We start from the raw sequence: 19,886 nt of genomic DNA, 5'->3' as shown, positions 1-19,886 counted from the left end.
AATTTTATATGTAACTAGTCGCAGATCCATGCAATACATGTGAATAATTAATTATTCTTTTGTATTATAATATAATGTAAAACTTTTTCTCTAATTTTTTTTGAAAATGATTTGTTCTCCATCAAAATTAAACAATGTCTATTCAGTCCAATTATGTCTACTTCATTCTCATTTGGTCCAGTTAGGTTTACTTTGGTCTAATTTGGTCCCCATTCAGTTTATTTTAGACTAATTGGGCCTTAAATTGATTAGTTTAGCTCAAAAATTCATTTTTTTCTTAATTTTTGGTTGAAAAGTATGGAACTTTATTTTATCAATGTTAAAATCTTTATTTTTAAGTTAAAAATTACAAAGAAAATACTAAAATAGACATTATAAATTAGAAATATGCATGAGCCCTAAAAATGCAATAAAAATGATAAACATAGAAAAGTCTTATTCGGTCCACATTGGTTTTATTAGGTCCTATTTAGTCCATTTTGTCCACTAAAGTTTAATTCGGTCCATTCGGTGTTATTCAATTCATTTCAGTCCAATTCGGTCTACATTGGCCCTATTTTGTCCACTTTGGTCCATTCAATCCTAATTAGTCCATTCTGTCCATTAAAGTTCTATTAAGTCCATTCGATCTTATTCAGTCTACTTTGGTCCATTTAGTCAATATTGACTCTATTAGATCCACATTGGCCTTATTCGGTCCATATATGTCTTATTTGGCCCACTTTGGTTCTATTCGGTCCATTTTGTCTATTTTGATTCTATTCGTCCAATTTGGTCCTGTTCGGTCTATTTGGTCCTTTTCGGTCCACCTTGTTCCTATTCGGTCCTATTTTTTCCATTTGGTCCACTTTGTTCCATTTGGTCCAATTGGGTCCATTCAACACGTCGGTTCATTTCGGTCCACTTTAATCTATTTTTTGTGCACATACATATGGGAAAATACATGTTTGGGTTGAAAGCACCTAATCTAAATCCAAATTTATTATTAAAAAAAATATAAATCTCGAACTCATAATATCTAAAACCTTAAGCATAGCATTTATTATTGTTACGCTTTTGTTGAGCCACAGTAATGTAGCATTTCAATCCACTTTAATATGGCGAAATTTAATAGAAAGTTTTTTTTAATATAAAGGCTATGAATATACAAATGTAACATTTAGGGCAGTTATTCATTTGTTTTAACGTCGTTACTTTTAAATGAATTGTATGAGTTTGATTATGGTTTTAAGCAAAATAAATAAATACATGTATGTATGTATGTATGTATAATTTTATTTAAATAAATTATTCATTCTCTTAAAAGAAATTATCATGATAATCAAAACTCATGTCAAACTTATACTTAATATGTATATTTTATTCTCTAAATTTTATTTTAGAGAGAGAGAGAGAGAGAGAGAGAGTACTTGTGATGGGGAACTAAAAATACAACACCAAAATGTATGAACTCAAAATAGAGTTTTAAAAATCACAATGATTCATCAATATAAAGTAGAATTGTAAAAAAGAATAAACAATCAAGAGAAAGAGAATAACCGGTCTCTCAAGAGAGAATAATAAGAATTCTATAGAAAATAATTTTCTGAAGAAAAAAAAAGTAAAAAAAAAATTAGTAACAAACACCAAATTATCCAAGTCATGTTATGTAATAAAATAACATTATATTCTTATATACTATATTAATAATACAATATGATAACATCTATGAAATCAAAGAAAAAAGAAGAAGAGAAATATGACAACTTAAAAACACAAAACTTAATCACATCAACCTAAAGTAGAATTCCAAATAATACAAAATTTATCAACCTAAAGTAGAGATGCTAGAAAAATATTATAAAAAATCCACCAAAATGGGGAAAAAAATGAGAGAAAGAAATAACCTTTTGTGTGTGGAAAATGAGAGGGAGAAAGAGAGACATATAACATTTTGTGTGTAAAAAAACTATGAATAAAATGGAAAAGAAAACTGTAAATTTATTGTAAAAGGAGGAGAATAAGAAAAACTAAAAATAAAGGAAGATAAAGGGATAGAAGAAAAGTGATATTAAGGTAAATAATAGTGGAGAGATGAAAAGATAAAAGAAATGGGAAAAGTTAGAAAATATAACAATAAGTTGAGAAATTAATAAAAAAATATATTAAAATAAGAGAGAGGATATTGAAGATGGGTGGATAATGTGGTTGATGTGGTTTAATAAGAGTATAACAATAATAAATGATAAGCATTAGTTTTTAGATATATATAACTTTTCTTAATGGTGGACCCAGACTATTGCATTTTTTTCATTGAATTCCTACATTTTCCACCTAATTTGGGTGGAGAAGGAGAAATTATAAGATCCTTATAGTGGACAAGTGACGTGGTCCACCATTCCACTAAAAGACTCACATGTTTAAAATTGTTGAGTCAATTTTTTTTTTTTAAAAAAAACAGAAACTAATTACTGACTTAGTAATTTTAAACAAGTGGAAGTCTTTTAGTGGAATTGTGGACAAGTGACGTGATCCACCATGAGGACTGTATAATTTCTCGTGAAAGGGAGATGTGGGCTCAGATGACAATTAAAATCATATTTTCATAATAATAGAGACAAATTCATATTCGGATTAAAACATTAAAAAAAATTATGTTTTTCATGAGGTGGTGGGTGAAGACTAATAAAATAGAGGCTTTGGGTTTTTATTCTTTATTATAAATTATAATTGAAAGAAAAGACTAGGGTATCCCCATATAATAGAAAGAATAGACTAAACAAACATCTTTGTAATTTATTTGAAATATGCTATCTTAAATAGTAAAGTCAATTATTGAATTTTCCCTTCATGGTCTCTTCGTTTCCTTTGTCTAATACCAACCAGATAAGGGAAAATGTCATATCACTAACATTTCTTTTTTTCTTTTCTCCCTTTTTTCCCTTTCCAAATATAGTGTTAAGATAATTTTGACCCTTTTTTTTTCATTATGAAATTACTAATGCGCCATTACTTTTCTAACATGTCCCATAGTTAAAGGCACAAAGGTAAAACATTTATTTTTCTTTCTTTTCTCCTTGAAAACCAAACAAGGGAAATGAATATTTTCTTATTTGTTTCCTTCTTTTCCTTCCCACATCCAAACACAGAGAAAAATATTTACTTTTTCATTTCTTTACAATTTTCTTTCCCTTACTATTTTCCTGTCCCTTCCCTTCTCCCAGGTGCAACCAACTGCTACGTTAATGCAACTATTTTCCAGTATAGAATTGATGGAGATGAGCCTGGGCCCTGGGGCACCTAACAGCCCATGTTTGGCTTAAGTTCGGCTACCCCATTTTTGGGCCTAGGCCCATGGATCGTTCTACTCGAAATCGTTCTCTCAGTTTGACAAAGTACCATCCCACTAACAACCAATCATCCCTTGTCAAATCGTTCAGACAACAAAGAAAAGCCAACCACCCAAAGAAACACGCTCAACCTAGGATCACCAAACTCTTACCGTTTCTTCTTGTTTATTTATGATTTACTCATTGTTCCTATAAGAACTCTCAAATGAAAACAAAGAGGAAAACGGTGGTGGATTTCAAATCCTATAAGAATTTCAGGATAATTCTACCGTACACTTTTTAAGATCGTATTCATCAATTTTGAAATAAATAAATTAGAATTTATTACATAATTTACGTGATCATCATTTTGGTATAAATTTTAAATTATTAGCGATGTGGCAAAATTTAATTTGCTTATTTCAAAATGAAGAATAATATTTTAGAAACTTCATGGTTGCATTATCTCAAGAACTCTATAACATTTTAATCCTATAAAAAAATTATCTAAAAATCATCAGTCGTGTTTCTCAACTTTTAATTACTAGTCATCCGATTTATTTCTCATTAACTTTAATGCTTGCAAGCAACATAGAACGTATTAGTCGCAACAATGAAAGAAACCAAAACAAAACAAAGAAGAAGAGAAGAATAAAGGGAGGAAATAGTTTGAAGTAATTAAGTAAGAAAAAAGAGCTTGTCTTTTGTAAACTTTATTTGATACAAGAGCAATAATTCAAGCAAGATATTGGGTATTATTCAAAGGATATAGTACAAACCAGTGGACACCATTAATTTCATGGAAATGAAAATTAGAGATCTCGAAGTTGTCTAAGATTCATAGGAGAGATGATTTTTGTGTCTCCATCGAGAAATTTCTTGGCGATAATAAGGTTGGTAGCTTCACTCGGATGATAAGGATCCCAGAACACATGAGATGAGCGATCTGAACACAAACTAGATGTGGGCCCACATGGAATGATTCCCGCATACTGGCCCCCATTTCCACAACATGCTTTACTTGAAGTTGTAAATCCTGTACGAAAATGTACATAATCTTGTGATAAACACTATGCAAATAAGCTATTGGAAATTTCAAAATACTCAAACAAATGCTAAGTACCATAATATTTTGTCCATTTAGTTTCAATTCTGTCCTATTTATTAGAAGTACCATGTCTAATCCTTTTTTTTTTTTTTTGGAGAATGAACCATGTCTAATCCTAGATTGACATGGGTGACATTTTTTTTGCTATAGGACCAAGAAAAAAAAAAACTTTTTTTTTACCGGATTTACCTTAAATAACTTTTTGATAAAATATTATGTCAAATTAGGCCTAAAAGGTTAGGCAAAATGATGCAGCAGTGTTACATGGTTGGCAAATTGTATTAATGGTTATTACTTCTTACCATAATTCTCATAGTTTGTGATTATGTCCGACACCAAATCATACACATTTGCAAGAACAAATGTAGCTCCTGGGAGGTTTTCGTTTAATTCAGTGAGCAAATCCTTCAACTTAGCATTGTATTGAAGTGCTAGCTTGTTGGGTAATTCCACACATTCGTCTTCGTTTGATTGATAGAGAGTCTTTTGATAAGGTATGCAGCCTATCGGTCCAACGTTTGCTATGACAAACTTTCGAGCATCTAGCTGGTATAGCCTCTGCCAATCAAACAAAAAATATAAGAGCATTAGTGGCAATTTGTACACAAATTCGTGTCTATTTTATACAGTGACTTTTCAAAAATATTCATATTAGATTATCTATTTTAAAAGCTATTTCAATAAAATATTTATTCTTCATTCATATAACCATATTTTTTAAAACACATGTATCACTCACACACACATATCAACCGCAAAAGTGAATTGTGAAAAGAATAAAATATGCTTTTATACATGAGTAGTAGTCATGTAAATTTACACGGTACTGAGGACAAAATATGTATAATTTTAGACAAATTGATATGGACAATTTTTTAGGTTGATTGGCCAAAAATTTTGCATTTGTGTCATTTTACATTGACTGATGCAACTACTGTAGTAATCTTAAGAAACTATTCAAATACCAAATTAGTTGTTATTAAAGATGATTTGATTTACTTACGATAAGTTGGTCACTGAAGTGAGTGATCATGTCATTAACAAAAGCAGCTGGGCTTTGAGTAATTCTTGATCCAATGGAGACGACTGGAAGAAGATAATTGTTTAGGAAATCATTTGCTCCAATTGTAACTGAAAAAATTGAAGTCTTCATTATTAAATCTCTGGCCTTTGATGGACCCAACAAGCTGTCAATCTGTTTTCTAGTAATGTTGAAATAATCAACTTGGATATCCAATCCAACCCGATTAACCTGCACAACATTTGAGTCTTCAATTTAAAGGAACGTGTTGATGTATCTTTTTGACTTTTTCCCAGCCAAAAGTTGTTTTTTTTTTTTTTCAAAAAATGAAACAAACGAGTCAATAAATAAGAGAATTGAAAATTCTACAAAAGGTTGAGTACTAAGTGCTAACAAATATTCTTCCACTTGCATTCAGAATTCCTCCTGCTCCTGATGCATAATTCACACCGTATAATATAGCTTTCCCAGTGGAATTTGGGGCCAAAAATGGGACTGCGTAGTTTGGTTGTCCCAATTCTTCTCCTGAAAGGAATAAATTTTAAAAGGAAAAAAAAAATCAAAATACAAACTATTTAAAAAGAACAGGTAGTTGCTATCCGTTTAAGAATTTAAGAATTTCTTTTATAAATCTAACGGTATACAAAATGTCATGTTATTTAAAATGTATCTAAGGAGAGACTTACCTACAATATCACATATGGTTCTACCATTTGTATAACGGCCTGTTGGATTTCCTCCAGATGCTTTGAAATCAATTCCATTAGGTGGGATATTGGCCTTGGATAATGATGGTAAATAGTTATTGTTCCCTGCATCAACTATAGAATCGCCAAAGATAAAAGAAGCTCCCAACCCTTCTCCTTTAGCAGCCTTTCCAATATAGCACCAAATGAAGAAGAAAACAAACAAGGCTGCAATATAAGATTTCATGGCTATGGCTTCTGAGTCCCCAAGTTAATGAGAACTAGGACTAAAGTACCATTGGTAAGTAACTAGCCTAGAGGTAAGCATATAAGTACCTTCTTGTTTACAAAAGAAAGCAGATTAAACCATAGATGAAACTTGTACGATTGTATAGAGTTGCGTTTGGTTTGACCCCTTTTGTAATGGGAAGGTGTAAAAAGTTGAAGGAACAAACTTTCATGCGGTGGTTCATCAACATTGGCGAAGTCTTCTCAACGTGTTAGAAATTTGTTGATTTTGCTTTGTGCAATAAGCACTTGGCCAAGTGCCCACATGAAGGTCAAAGAGAGTGAATCAACTTAAACCATTGTGGCTCTATTCGGTTCACATTGATCCTATTCTGTCCATTTCAGTCTAATTCAGTCCATTCTGTCTACTTTGTTCCTAATCCATCCACTTTGGTTCTATTCAATCCACTTTGGTCCTGTGCGGTCCATTCTGTCCATTTTGATTCTATTCAGTCCAATTCAATCCACATTGCTTCTATTCAGTCCACTTCGGTCTGGTCTCTCCACTTTGGTCTTATTCCGTCCTTTGAGATTTAATTTGGTCCCGTTCCGTCCATTTTGTCAACTTCGGTTTTATTCAGTCCATTTGGTCCTTTTTAGCCCACTTTGTTCTATTTAGTCCAATTTGGTCCATTCAGCAATTTAGTTCATTTTGATCCACTTCAATATGTTTTTGTGCACTTACATAATGGGAAAAGACATGTTTGGGTTGAAAACATCAATTCTAAATTCAAATTTATTAATATATATATATATATATATATTTCAAACTCATAATATCTAACATCTTAAACATAGCATTTATTGTTGTTACACTTTTATTGAGTCACATTAATATAGTACTTCAGTCCACTTCGGTACAGCTAAATTTAAGTGAAAGTTTTTTTTTAATTTTTTTATTATACAAGATAGAATTTTACTCTAACATAATCTAAGTGTATATGTGTGTGAAACTCCCTTCTGGAGACTTGAATATACAAATATAATATTTAGGGTAGTTATTCATTTGCTTTAATGTTGTTACTTTTAAATGAATTGCATGAGATTAATTATACATTTAAACAAAATAAATAAATATATACATATATGTATGTACTTATAGTTTTTATTTAAATAAATTATTCAAATTATTCATTCTCTTAAAAGAAATTATCATGATAATCAAAATTCATGTCAAACTTATACTTTATATGTATAATTTATTCTCTAAATTTTATTGGAGAGAGAGAGAGTACTTGTGGTAGGGAACTAAAAAAATAACACACCAAAATGTATGAACCCAAAATAGAGTTTTAAAAATTACAATGATTCATCAATATAAAATAGAGTTGCACGAAAGAATAAAAAATCAAGAGAGAGAATAATAAGAATTTTATAGAAAATAATATGAGAAGAAAAAAAGTAAAAATTATAGTAACAAACACCAAATTATCTGTGTGGGGCCTAAGAATCTGGCAACCCTAGCCCACTTTATATTAAACCCAAGACCCAGGCTAAGGAGGAAGAAACATCGGAGGATGGACGTAGAAAACCCAAGTTGCCAAGAAACATCTCTGAGGACGATCTTGTCCTCGGCCAGCCGAGATCATAAAGGGGAAGAGCAACGCGCCACCAAAGGCAACCTCCCTAAGCATCCCAAGAAAAAGATAAGTACAAAGGGTCAGCCATGGAAGCATGGTGGAGGAGCAATTCAAAGAGAGACTATCACCTCCACATTAAATGCCTACAACTAACATTCTGGTCACATTAATGAGGAAATGACTCTTGAATAGAGTTGTCTAGGTTGCTACAGCTCACAGAAAGCTGAGGAAGATGGCTGATGGGACAAGCACTCAAGTAGTAACATGCATGATCAACAGATGGAGGGACAAGATCAACTAAAAGGGAGTATATAATGGAAGAAATCCCCCAGAACGGATGGGGAGAAGAAAAAAAGGAGAAGCATAAAACGCTGTAGCAATTTGTCTCATCTTGAAAACCTTTGTAACTAGGCATTGAGAAAATAATAAGAACTACAAACTCCTCAGGAGATTGCCGATGATGAAATTTTATGCTTTGAATCTATTTCCTTGTTATCTAACCCACCCGAAACCATGTTTATTGTTGTAATCCTTATTAAGGCCTAATTCTTGAATCCATTCTCTACAAATTCATTGAATTGGGCTAGTTGGGCTTGAGTCCACTCATCTAGTAGAAGTAGTGCTCAAACCCAGTCCCTACAATTGGCGTCATCTGTGGGAAGAACTTGTGTGTTAGTAAGGGCAATAATCGAGCATGGTAGGATCAGGCCCTCATCAAGCAAGCTCCCATCAGCCTAGGCCGGCTAGATCCCAATGACAGGGCAACTTTCCCAACCCTGAGCATGATGAAAATGAAGAGAACGTAAGATTTCAAAAGGGAAGTGTGCACACCACTCAAACCAGCGAAAGCCACTCTCGTAGGGCAGCCACGTGCTCCAGAGGCAAAATAACAACGGGGCCATGCAACCAGAAGAAGAAGTTAGGAGCCACGTATCCCAGAGACAGGATGATAAGCTGGCCATACTGCAAGAAATAGACGACTTGAAGATATAGCTGCGTCATGCACAACGAAGGCGGTCTCACCCTAGTCCTGACATGCCCTCTAACGATGAAAGCGATGATGACTATAGGCAAAGATTGAGAACTCCTCAAAGAGAGACCTTCTCTCATGAAGAAGAGTACTACCGTGGGCGTAAACGTAAAAACTCATCCCCTAAAGGCTTGGGACACAATGCCATGAGCAGGGCACTGGATCAACTCTCTAAGTCACCTTTCACACGTCACATAGAAGGGGCTACACTTTCTCGACGATTCCAGCAGCCCAACTTTACCATTTATGACTGCAAAATAGACCCCGTGAAGCATGTGAGCCAATTTAACCAAAGGATGGCTGTCCATTCTAAAAACGAGGCACTGATGTGCAAGGTTTTCCCATCTAGCTTGGGACCGATGGCGATGAGGTGATTCAATGGCTTAAAAACGAATTCCATAGATTCATATAAGCAGCTAACCCAAGCCTTTGGCTCCCACTTCATTACAAATAGTAGGGCTCCTCGGCCCTTGAGTACGTTGTTGTCTTTATCCATGCATGATGGAGAAACTCTAAAGGCCTACTCAGACAGATATTGAGAGATGTATAATGAAATGGACGACAATTTTGATGATGTCACCATCAGCACCTTCAAAAATAGTCTCCCAACCGAGCACGGCTTAAGGAAGTCTCTGACTAGTAAAACTGCCACCAGTGTGCGCCAACTGATAGATCGAATCGATAAGTACAAACGAGTAGAGGAAGACCAGGTGCAAGGCAGGGGAAAAGAGAAGGTTATCCCTCAGGAGAGGAGGGATTTCAGGTCGGACCAATATAACAGCAACCACCCGAAGAGAGATTTCGTAGGGCAATCTGGAGCAACCAACATACAGGCTATTAGTGCTATATTCCAAGAACCGGTACATCGAGTGTTGGAGAAAATCAAGAATGAGCCATACTTTAAGCGGTCGAATAAGATGGCAATAGAGTCCACAAGGCGCGATTAGAGCCTTTATTGCCAGTACCACTAGGACCACGGACATACCGCGGAGAATTGCAGGAACCTCTGGAACTATCTAGACCAGCTAGTCCGAGAAGGAAAACTGAAGCACCTTCTGCATCATTCCAATGGTCATCAAGGCCAAACCTATCACGAGCTCCAGAGAGATACGACCCTGAGTCCACCCTAGGGACGATCAATGTAATTTTGGCCGCGCCAGGAAGAACAGGCACACGCCCGTCACGAGTGTTATCCGTGGCTCAGTTGCATGACAAGGAGTCCCAGCCTGAACCAAAGAGGGTCAGAAGGAACTTTCACCCAACCTTGAGTTTTTCAGAAGAAGACAAGATTGGAACCTCCCAGCCTCATGATGATGCGCTGATAATCACTCTCAGAATTGGGCGACTTGAAAAGGGTGATGGTGGATGACAGTAGTGGGGCCGAGGTTATGTACTCCGACCTCTACAACGGGCTGAGGCTAAAACTAGAAGATCTGATGCCCTAAACTCTCCTCTAATGAGCTTTGACGGGAAGCTTGTTATCCCAAAGGGCATGATTAGACTACTCATCCAGACCGGCCCAGAGATAGTGGAGGTGAACTTTATCGTGGTAGACACCTACTCCCCATACACAGCCATCGTCGGCAGACCTTGGGGGCTGTTGCCTCCTCCTTGCATCAGAATGTGAAATTCCCGTCAGGGGACTAGGTCCATGAAATCCGTGGTTGCCAATCCACAATAAGGCAGTGTATGATGGCTGCCATTTCACATCAGCTCGATGCAGAGTCCTCGACCTCTGCTGAAGAGAACTTATAGCAATCAAAGGCCCCGGTGGCTCATCTTGATACAACTGCCGAGGAGGCAAAGTGTGAGGATTTGGAAAAGGTGGTCATTGGTGATGACCAAGAGATGTTCTTTTAGGTCGGGGTTCAACTGCCTTTTCAAGAGAAGGAGGAGTTGATCGAGTTTCTCAAAAGAAATATTGATGTGCTTGCATGGGATGCCTGTGATACTCTAGGGATTGATCCAGCCTTCATTTATCACCATCTCAATGTCAACCCGTCCATCACTCCCAAGAAGCAGCCACCCCGGCGCCCATCGAGAGAACACGCTGATGCGATTAGGGACGAAGTGAGCAAGTTTAAGCGTGCAGGGGCTATCAAGGAAGTTTTTTACCCTGAATGGTTGGCCAACACCGTGGTGGTTAAAAAGAAAACTGGTAAATGGCGGGTTTGTGTAGATTTCACGAACCTAAATAGGGCATGCCCGAAAGACCCATTCCCCATGCCTCGGATAGACCAACTAGTGGATGCAACTGCAGGCCATCCTCGGATGAGCTTCTTAGATGCCTTTCAAGGCTATCATCAAATACCACTAGCCCCGGAGGATCAGGAGAAAACAGCCTTCGTGACATTTGTGGGGAACTACCACTACAAAGTAATGCCGTTCGACCTAAAGAACGCAGGGTCCACTTATCAAAGAATAATGACGAGGATGTTCGAGCCGCAATTAGGCAAGAGCATCAAAATCTATGTTGATGATATGATGGTGAAGAGTAAAGTAGTATCCAAGCATTAAGAGACCTCGGCAGCACCTTTAATGTCTTAAGGAAGCATAAGTTGCGCCTAAGTGCTTCCAAATGCTCCTTTGGTGTGGGATCAGGCAAGTTTTTGGGCTACATGATTACTCATAGGGGAATTGAGGTTAACCCAAACCAGATAAAGGCTATTAATGATTTAAAACCACCACAAAACCCCAAGGGGGTCCAAAAGCTTACTGGAATGATCGCAACTTTGAATCGATTCATTTCCAGGTCAGCGGAGAGATGCAGACCATTCTATCTCCTGATCAATAAGTGGAAAGGATTTGAATGGTCCGAGGACTGTATTGTGGCCTTCTTGCAACTCAAGGAGTACCTATCCCGGCCACTTATCTTGTCCAGTCTTGAGGCTGACGAATTCCTGTACGCATACATTGCTGTGGCCCCTCATGTTGTGATCTTGGTGCTAATACAGGATGAAAATGGCCTTCAAAAGCCAGTCTATTACGTGAGCAAGTCACTACATGAAGCCGAGATCAAATACTTACCTTTGGAGAAAGCCATACTAGTTGTGGTCCATGCTACGCGAAAGCTCCCCCATTATTTCCAAGCTCATACAGTGTTCGTTCTAACCCAACTACCCTTGAAGTCTGTACTTCGGATTGCTGATTACGCTAGAAGGATTGCCATATGCAACACAATTCTGGGAGCTTTCGACATCTAGTACATGCCTCGGACCTCTATAAAGAGCCAAGTCCTGGCTGAGTTGGTGGTCGAATTTGCCGAACCAACAAAAGAAATGGTAGCAAAGAAGCGAAATATGGATGGAAAATCAGTTGGGGTAATGTCTATGTCAGGACCCCCATATTGGAAGACGTACGTTGATGGCGCAGCAAATCAAAAGGGGTCTGGAGTGGGGCTGGTCCTAATATCCCCTAAGAAGGCTATCATAGAGAAATCCTTGAGACTGGAGTTCTTGGCCACAAATAATAAAGCCGAGTATGAAGCACTGTTACAAGGGATGGTCATGGTGCAGAAAATGGGAGGAAAAGCCGTAGAGATGTTCTCGGACTCGAGATTGGTAGTGGGCCAAGTGAAAGGAGAGTTGGAAGCCAAAGATGCGAGGATGCAAGAGTACTTAAGCCAGGTCAAACGCTTGCAGTTAGGCTTTGAACTTTTCAGCCTGTCACATGTCTCCAGAAGTGGACACACCCATGCAGATTCATTGGCCACACTTGCTACATCCTCAGCAGGAGATTTGTCTCGGATTATTATTGTTGAGCATCTGGGAAAAGCAAATGAGGGGGCAAAAGGCATGGTTCATATCCATCAAGTTGAAGCGGGTCCCAACTGGATAGACCCTATAGTGAGATTTCTCAAGGATGATGTTCTGTCCGAGGAAAAGTCAGAGGCGAAAAAAATACGAAGGAACGCTTCTCGGTTTTGGCTGTCCGAGGACCACAAATTGTATAAACGCTCCTATTCCGGATCATATTTGCTGTGTATTCACCCTGAGACATCAGAATTACTGCTTGAGGAGCTGCATGAGGGGATTTGTGGGAGCCACACAAGGAGAAGAAAAAAAGGAGAAGCATAAAATGCTATAGCAATTCGTCTCATTTTGAAAACCTTTGTAACTAGGCATTGAGAAAATAATAAGAACTACAAACTCCTCAGGAGATTGCCATGGATGAAATTTTACGCTTTGAATCTATTTCCTTGTTATCTAACCCACCTGAAACCATGTTTAGTTGTTGTAATCCTTATTAAGGCCTAGGTCTTGAACCAATTCTCTACAAATTCATTGTATTGGGCTAGTTAGGCCTGAGTCCATTCATCTAGTAGAAGTAATGCTCAAACCCAATCCCTACAATCCGAGTCATGTTATGTTATGTAATAAAATAACATTAAATTCTTATATACTATATTTATAATTCAATATGATAACATCTATGAAATCAAAGATAATAAAAAAGATAACAACTTAGAAATACAAAACTTAATCACATAAACCACCCAAAGTAGAGTTTCAAATAATACAAAAATTCATCAACCTAAAGTTGAGATGCAAAAAAAATATTAAAAAATTCACTGTGAGAGAGAGAGAGAGAGAGAGAGATAACCTTTTGTGTGTGGAAAATGAGAGAGAAATAACATTTTGTGTGTGACAAAATTATGAATAGAATGAAAAAGAGAATTGTAAATTCATAGTAAGAGGAAGGGAATAAGAACAGCAAAAAATAAAGGAAGATAAAGGGATAGAAGAAAAGTGATATTAAGGTAGATAGTAGTAGGAAGATGAAAAGGTAAAAGGGAGGGAAAAAGTTAGGAAAAAGTATAACAATAAGTTGGGAAATTAATAAGAAAAAAGACTTAAAAATAAGAAAGAGAATGTTGAAAATAAGTGGATGATGTGATCGTCGATGTGGCTCAAGAAGAGCGTAACAACAATAATTACTACACATCAGCTTTTAGATGTATAACTTCTCTTAATGGTGGGCTTGGCTCTTGCATTTTTTTTCATTGAATTCCTAATTCCTACCTATTTCCGCCTAATTTAGGTGTAGGAAAGATGTGAGCTCAGATGATAGTTAAATTCACATTTTCATAATAATAGAGATAAATTCATATTTGGATTAAACCATAAAATATATATATATATATATAATGTAGTAAATTCTAATTTATTTATTTCAAAATTAATGAATATGATTCTAAAAAGTGTACATGGAATTATTATAAAGAAAATGAAATGAGTAAATCATAAATAAACAAAAAGAAATGGTAAGAGTTTGGTGACCGTGATCGTGATCGTGACTGTATCTCATACACTGGACACATGACATGTGTCTCACTAACACATGGGCCCTACACCTATGTTTGGCTATTCTTGGCCATCCCAGGTTGAGCGTATTCCTTTGAGGGGTTGGCTATTCTTTATTGTCTGAACAATCTGACAATGAATGATTTGGTAGTTAGATTATCTATGTCAAGGCGGGATAGTGCTTTGTCAAACTGAGAGCACGATTTCGAGTTGAACGATCCATGGGCCTTGGCCCAAAAATATGGAGTAGCCGAGCATGAGCTGTTAGGTACCCCAGGCTCATCTCCACCAACACTATACTGGATGAATAGTAGCATTAACGTAGCATTTGGTTGCACCTGGAAAAGGGAAGGGAAATTGTAAAGAAATGAAAAGGAAAATATTTTTCCGTGTGTTTGGATGTGGAAAGGAAACGAAAGGAAACAGATAAGAAAATATTACTTTCCCCTGTTTGGTTTTCAAAGAGAATAGAAAGGAAAATAAATGTTTTACCTTTGTGCCTTTAACTATGGGACAAGTTAGAATAGTAATGGCGCATTAGTAATTTCATAATTAAAAAAAAGTCCAAATTATCTTAACACTATAATTGGAAAGGGGGGAACAGGGAGATAAGAGAAAAGAAATGTTGGTGATATGACATTTTCCCTTATTTGGTTAGTATTAGAGAAAGGAAACGAAGAGAACATGAAGGGGAAATCAAATATTTAACTTTACCATTTTACATAGCATTTTCTAATAAACTTCAAAGATATTTGTTTTGTCTATTTGAAAGATGTGGGGATACCCTAGTCTTTTCTTTCAATTATAATTTATAAAAAAAAGAATAAAAATCCAAAGCCTCTATTTTATTAGTCTTTATCCACCACCTCATGAAAAACATATATATATATATATATATATATATATATATATATATATATAAAATAATATANTCATGTGGGCACATGGCCGATTGGTTATTGCACAAAGCGAAGTCTACAAATTTCTAACTCATAGAGAAGATTTCGCCAATGTTGATGAACAACCACATGAAAGTTTGTACCTTCAACTGGTTCTTACTCCTTCGCCATTACAAAAGAGGTCAAACCAAATGCAATTGTTTATACAAGCATACAAGTTTCATCTATGGTTTAATCTGCTTTCTTTTGTAAATAAGAAGGTACTTATATGCTTACCATATGGGTAGTTACTTACCAAAGGTGCTTTAATCCTTGTTCTCATTAACCTGGGGACTCAGAAGCCAAAGCCATGAAATCTTATTACATTGCAGCCTTGGTTGTTTTCTTCTTCAATTGGTGCTATATTGGAAAGGCTGCTAATGGTCAAGGGTCGGGAGCTTCTTTTATCTTTGGCGATTCTCTAGTTGATGCAGGGAACAATAACTATTTATCAACGTTGTCTAAGGCAAATATCCAACCTAATGGAATTGATTTCAAAGCATCAGGAGGAAATCCTACCGGCCGGTATACAAATGGTAGAACCATAGGTGATATCATAGGTAAGTTTTCTCTTTTGTACATTTAAAATTTTAAATGACATGACATTTTGCATTCTGATATATTTAAAAAATAAAATCTTAATTTCGGATAATAAAAACCTTTTCTTTTTAAATATTTTGCATTTTGATTTTTTTTTCTTTTAAAATTTATCCCTTTCAGGAGATGAATTGGGACAACCAAACTATGCAGTCCCATTTTTGGCCCCAAATTCCACTGGGAAAGCTATATTACATGGTGTGAATTATGCATCAGGAGGAGGAGGAATTATGAATGCAACTGGAAGAATATTTGTTAGCACTTAGTACTCAACCCTTTGTAAATTTTCAATTCTCTTATTTATTGACTCGTTTGTTTCATTTTTTGGGAAAAAAAAAAAAAAAAACTTTTAGCTGGGAAAAAGTCAAAAAGATACATCAACATGTTCCTTTAAATTAAAGACTCAAATGTTGTGCAGGTTAATCGGCTTGGATTGGATGTCCAAATTGATTATTTCAACATTACTAGAAAACAGATTGACAGCTTGTTGGGTCCATCAAAGGCCAGAGATTTCCTAATGAAGACTTCAATTTTTTCAGTCTCTATTGGAGCAAATGATTTTCTAAACAATTATCTTCTACCAGTCCTCTCCATTGGGGCAAGACTTTCTGAAAGCCCAGACGCTTTTATTGCTGACATGATCACTCACTTCAGGGGCCAACTTACTGTAAGTAAATTAAAGCATCTTTAACAACAATTAATTGGTTTTTTTTAAGATAGAATTTTTACTTTAACATAATCTAAATGTATATGTGTATAAAATTTCTTTCGAGAGACTTAAATCCCGGCTTTTGTTTCCTATACCCCACAAGTACTTATACTAATTGGGTATTTTTTTTTCTTTTTTTGATAAACTATTTGAATGGTTTCTTTAAGATCATTAGAGCAGTTGCATTCAATGTAAAATACTAAAATTGCATAAATGCATTATTTTGGCTAATTAACCCAAAAAATTGTTCACATCACTTTGTTTAAAAATATGCATATCTTATCCATAGCTACAATTGCCTTGTAAATATAGTAAATTTACGCAACTGCTTATGTGTAAAGTAAAGGCTTATTTTATTCAATCCTAAATTTACTTTTTTGGTTGCTGTGTGTGAGTAATACGAGTGTTTAAAAAAAAAAATGATTATGTGAATGAATAATAAATATTTATTGAAATAACTTTTAAAATAAATAATCTGATATGAGTATTTTTTTAAAATGTTTGTATAAAATAGAAAAAAAATAAGTTATAATTTTAAAATAGACAAATTATTGCATCAATTGATATCAATTGATACGAATGCTCTTATTTGTGTGTATGATTGGCAGAGGCTATACCAGCTAGATGCTCGAAAGTTTGTCATTGGGAACGTTGGACCGATAGGCTGCATACCTTATCAGAAGACAATCAATCAATTAAACGAAGACGAATGTGTGGAATTACCCAACAAGCTAGCACTTCAATACAATGCTAAGTTGAAGGATTTGCTCACTGAATTAAACGAAAACCTCCCGGGAAGTTTTTTTTTTTTTTTTTTCCCAAAAAATGAAACAAACGAGTCAATAAATAAGAGAATTGAAAATTTACAAAGGGTTGAGTACTAAGTGCTAACAAATATTCTTCCAGTTGCATTCATAATTCCTCCTCCTCCTGATGCATAATTCACACCATGTAATATAGCTTTCCCAGTGGAATTTGGGGCCAAAAATGGGACTGCATAGTTTGGTTGTCCCAATTCATCTCCTGAAAGGGATAAATTTTAAAAGAAAAAAAAAATCAAAATGCAAAATATTTAAAAAGAAAAGGTTTTTATTATCTGAAATTAAGATTTTATTTTTTAAATATATCAAAATGCAAAATGTCATGTCATTTAAAATTTTAAATGTACAAAAGAGAAAACTTACCTATGATATCACCTATGGTTCTACCATTTGTATACCGGCCGGTAGGATTTCCTCCTGATGCTTTGAAATCAATTCCATTAGGTTGGATATTTGCCTTAGACAACGTTGATAAATAGTTATTGTTCCCTGCATCAACTAGAGAATCGCCAAAGATAAAAGAAGCTCCCGACCCTTGACCATTAGCAGCCTTTCCAATATAGCACCAATTGAAGAAGAAAACAACCAAGGCTGCAATGTAATAAGATTTCATGGCTTTGGCTTCTGAGTCCCCAAGTTAATGAGAACAAGGATTAAAGCACCTTTGGTAAGTAACTACCCATGTGGTAAGCATATAAGTACCTTCTTATTTACAAAAGAAAGCAGATTAAACCATAGATGAAACTTGTATGCTTGTATAAACAATTGCATTTGGTTTGACCTCTTTTGTAATGGCGAAGGAGTAAGAACCAGTTGAAGGTACAAACTTTCATGTGGTTGTTCATCAACATTGGCGAAATCTTCTCTACGAGTTAGAAATTTGTAGACTTCGCTTTGTGCAATAACCAATCGGCCATGTGCCCACATGAAGGTCAAAGAGAGTGAACCAACTTAAACCATTTATGGCGTATTATTAAAAGAACGTTGGTAGGGGGACTTAGGTGCTGTTTAGTTGAGTTGGGACACCAATAAAATTTATACAATTTTGAAGCATTAAGTTAACAATTTAATTGAAAAAAATACCAAGATGTTGGAATAGAAAAACTGATGCTCAATGATACTCTACAAGTCTATCAGAGAAGAAAAAAAAATTGATACTTCACAAGGGACGAATATGGTTCTGGATGGATCATTTGTGTGTTTGGTACTGGGCCTCACAGAAGGCTTTGGGATTATTTGGGTTTTAACCAGCTTGATCGAATATTGCCTTTGGGCCCAAAAAGAAAAAGTCCATGACCTATTTTTATTTCCCTCCTAGTCAGCATGGACAATATTTGTCTAGAAAAATAATGAAAATGGATGAAGTCTAATAAAATTGAAGGGTGGATGCTTTCAGCTTAATAAATCAGGAATTTAAGTTATCTAAGTCTGTTGGAAGTAATAACTAATAATTACAATTACAAGTATTACTCTTTTCTTTCATTTTCATTTAGTTTTTGATAATTAAATTATTATGATAAATGAAGGAGTGTAATTTGAACTCTAATACTTGTCATAAAAGAAACCAAAAAAATACCATTGAGCAAACTATAAGGCTTTTGGCTAAATGAGTTGCAAGGCAATGCCATTTTGTGGTGAAAAAACAAGTGAAAGAAAATATACGTTTTCCTAATTGGGTGAAGAAAAAAAAATATCAATCCTACATTTCAATCAATTTTCAACAAGTGAATTGGATAAATTAACATTAATATATTTTGAGATTTATTTAAATTATTAATGAGTTTTTTTTTTTTTTTTGAGAAACCAACTTCAACTTTATAAAACTAAAATCAGCCACAATCGGCTAAAATTACATCAACAACTTGTGGTAGGACATCTTCCATTCACATAGAAAAACCAACAATAGTTCTTGCATGTTTTGCTAAAGAATGAGCAAGTGAGTTACCCGACCTACGGATATGTGAAAAGGAAAAACAATTACAAAAAACTAAATAATGCTAAATAGAAGAAATCAGATGACCAAAAGAAGAAAAAGATTCCTCTTCATTTCTTAAGGATGAAATAACCACCTCTGAATCTCCCTTGACAATAAAAGAGGGTAGGTTGAGGTCCACTTGATAAAATTCAAAGCCATACCTAATAAATAGATAAATTTTAAGAAATAAATATCCAAAATTTAAAGAATCTTAATCCACCTCATCACCAAGCTTCCTACCTAATAAATAATGGTGAGTTTGAGTTATGTTGTTGTTGTTTTTTTTTTTTTTTTTTTTTTTTTCATTTAATATACTAGCTTTTTTGTTTGTTTATTATTTTTTTAAATTTTTATTATTTTCTAAATATGATTTTACATTTTTTAAGAGTCTTGTAGTTTAATAATATTATCTGCTTTCCTTCATTAGGAGAACTAGGGTTTAAATCCCTTTTTCCCTAACTATCGAGTTATATAAAAAGAAAAAAGAAAAAAAGAACATACGAATTCAATTTTAATAGTCTC

At 35.0% G+C, this 19,886-nt stretch overlaps 2 protein-coding genes and 1 long non-coding RNA gene across 3 annotated transcripts; 1 reads left to right on the top strand and 2 right to left on the bottom strand.

Annotated features, from left to right (window-relative positions):
* Positions 1 to 3,986: 3,986 nt before the first annotated feature.
* Positions 3,987 to 6,431, bottom strand: LOC112038093 (GDSL esterase/lipase At2g23540). Its single transcript, XM_024070920.2, has 5 exons — positions 6,124 to 6,431; positions 5,832 to 5,962; positions 5,420 to 5,668; positions 4,719 to 4,974; positions 3,987 to 4,344 (listed from the first exon to the last, which is right to left on the bottom strand). Exons 1-5 carry the CDS (start codon positions 6,368 to 6,370, stop codon positions 4,121 to 4,123), a joined length of 1,107 nt encoding a protein of 368 aa, XP_023926688.1. The 5' UTR covers positions 6,371 to 6,431; the 3' UTR covers positions 3,987 to 4,120.
* Positions 6,432 to 15,438: 9,007 nt separating this feature from the next.
* LOC112038078 (GDSL esterase/lipase At2g23540) lies at positions 15,439 to 17,452 on the top strand. Its single transcript, XM_065777871.1, has 4 exons — positions 15,439 to 15,822; positions 15,983 to 16,113; positions 16,278 to 16,526; positions 17,177 to 17,452. The coding sequence occupies exons 1-4, from the start codon at positions 15,573 to 15,575 to the stop codon at positions 17,450 to 17,452; spliced, it is 906 nt and encodes a 301-aa protein (XP_065633943.1). The 5' UTR covers positions 15,439 to 15,572.
* Positions 17,453 to 17,477: 25 nt separating this feature from the next.
* On the bottom strand, positions 17,478 to 18,400 carry LOC136069399 (uncharacterized). The gene is made up of 2 exons (XR_010630632.1): positions 17,753 to 18,400; positions 17,478 to 17,591 (listed from the first exon to the last, which is right to left on the bottom strand). It is a non-coding gene; the product is annotated as an uncharacterized LOC136069399 (long non-coding RNA).
* Positions 18,401 to 19,886: the final 1,486 nt, after the last annotated feature.

This window comes from Quercus suber, unplaced genomic scaffold (genome assembly GCF_002906115.3).
Source record: "Quercus suber isolate HL8 unplaced genomic scaffold, Cork oak 2.0 scaffold_166, whole genome shotgun sequence".
Taxonomy (NCBI): Eukaryota; Viridiplantae; Streptophyta; class Magnoliopsida; order Fagales; family Fagaceae; genus Quercus; species Quercus suber.
Note: the sequence above shows the minus strand (reverse complement) of the source record. Positions and strands in the feature narration are given on the sequence as shown.

What these genes read in the sequence shown, in the direction of transcription:
- LOC112038078 (XM_065777871.1), top strand. Translation starts at nt 15,573, where the DNA reads ATGAAATCTTATTACATTGCAGCCTTGGTTGTTTTCTTCTTCAATTGG. An exon ending in AACCATAGGTGATATCATAG is followed by an intron (nt 15,823 to 15,982) that starts GTAAGTTTTCTC and finishes TATCCCTTTCAG; the next exon opens with GAGATGAATTGGGACAACCA. An exon ending in ATGCAACTGGAAGAATATTT is followed by an intron (nt 16,114 to 16,277) that starts GTTAGCACTTAG and finishes AATGTTGTGCAG; the next exon opens with GTTAATCGGCTTGGATTGGA.
- LOC112038093 (XM_024070920.2), bottom strand. Translation starts at nt 6,370, where the DNA reads ATGAAATCTTATATTGCAGCCTTGTTTGTTTTCTTCTTCATTTGGTGC. An exon ending in AACCATATGTGATATTGTAG is followed by an intron (nt 5,963 to 6,123) that starts GTAAGTCTCTCC and finishes TATTCCTTTCAG; the next exon opens with GAGAAGAATTGGGACAACCA. An exon ending in ATGCAAGTGGAAGAATATTT is followed by an intron (nt 5,669 to 5,831) that starts GTTAGCACTTAG and finishes AATGTTGTGCAG; the next exon opens with GTTAATCGGGTTGGATTGGA.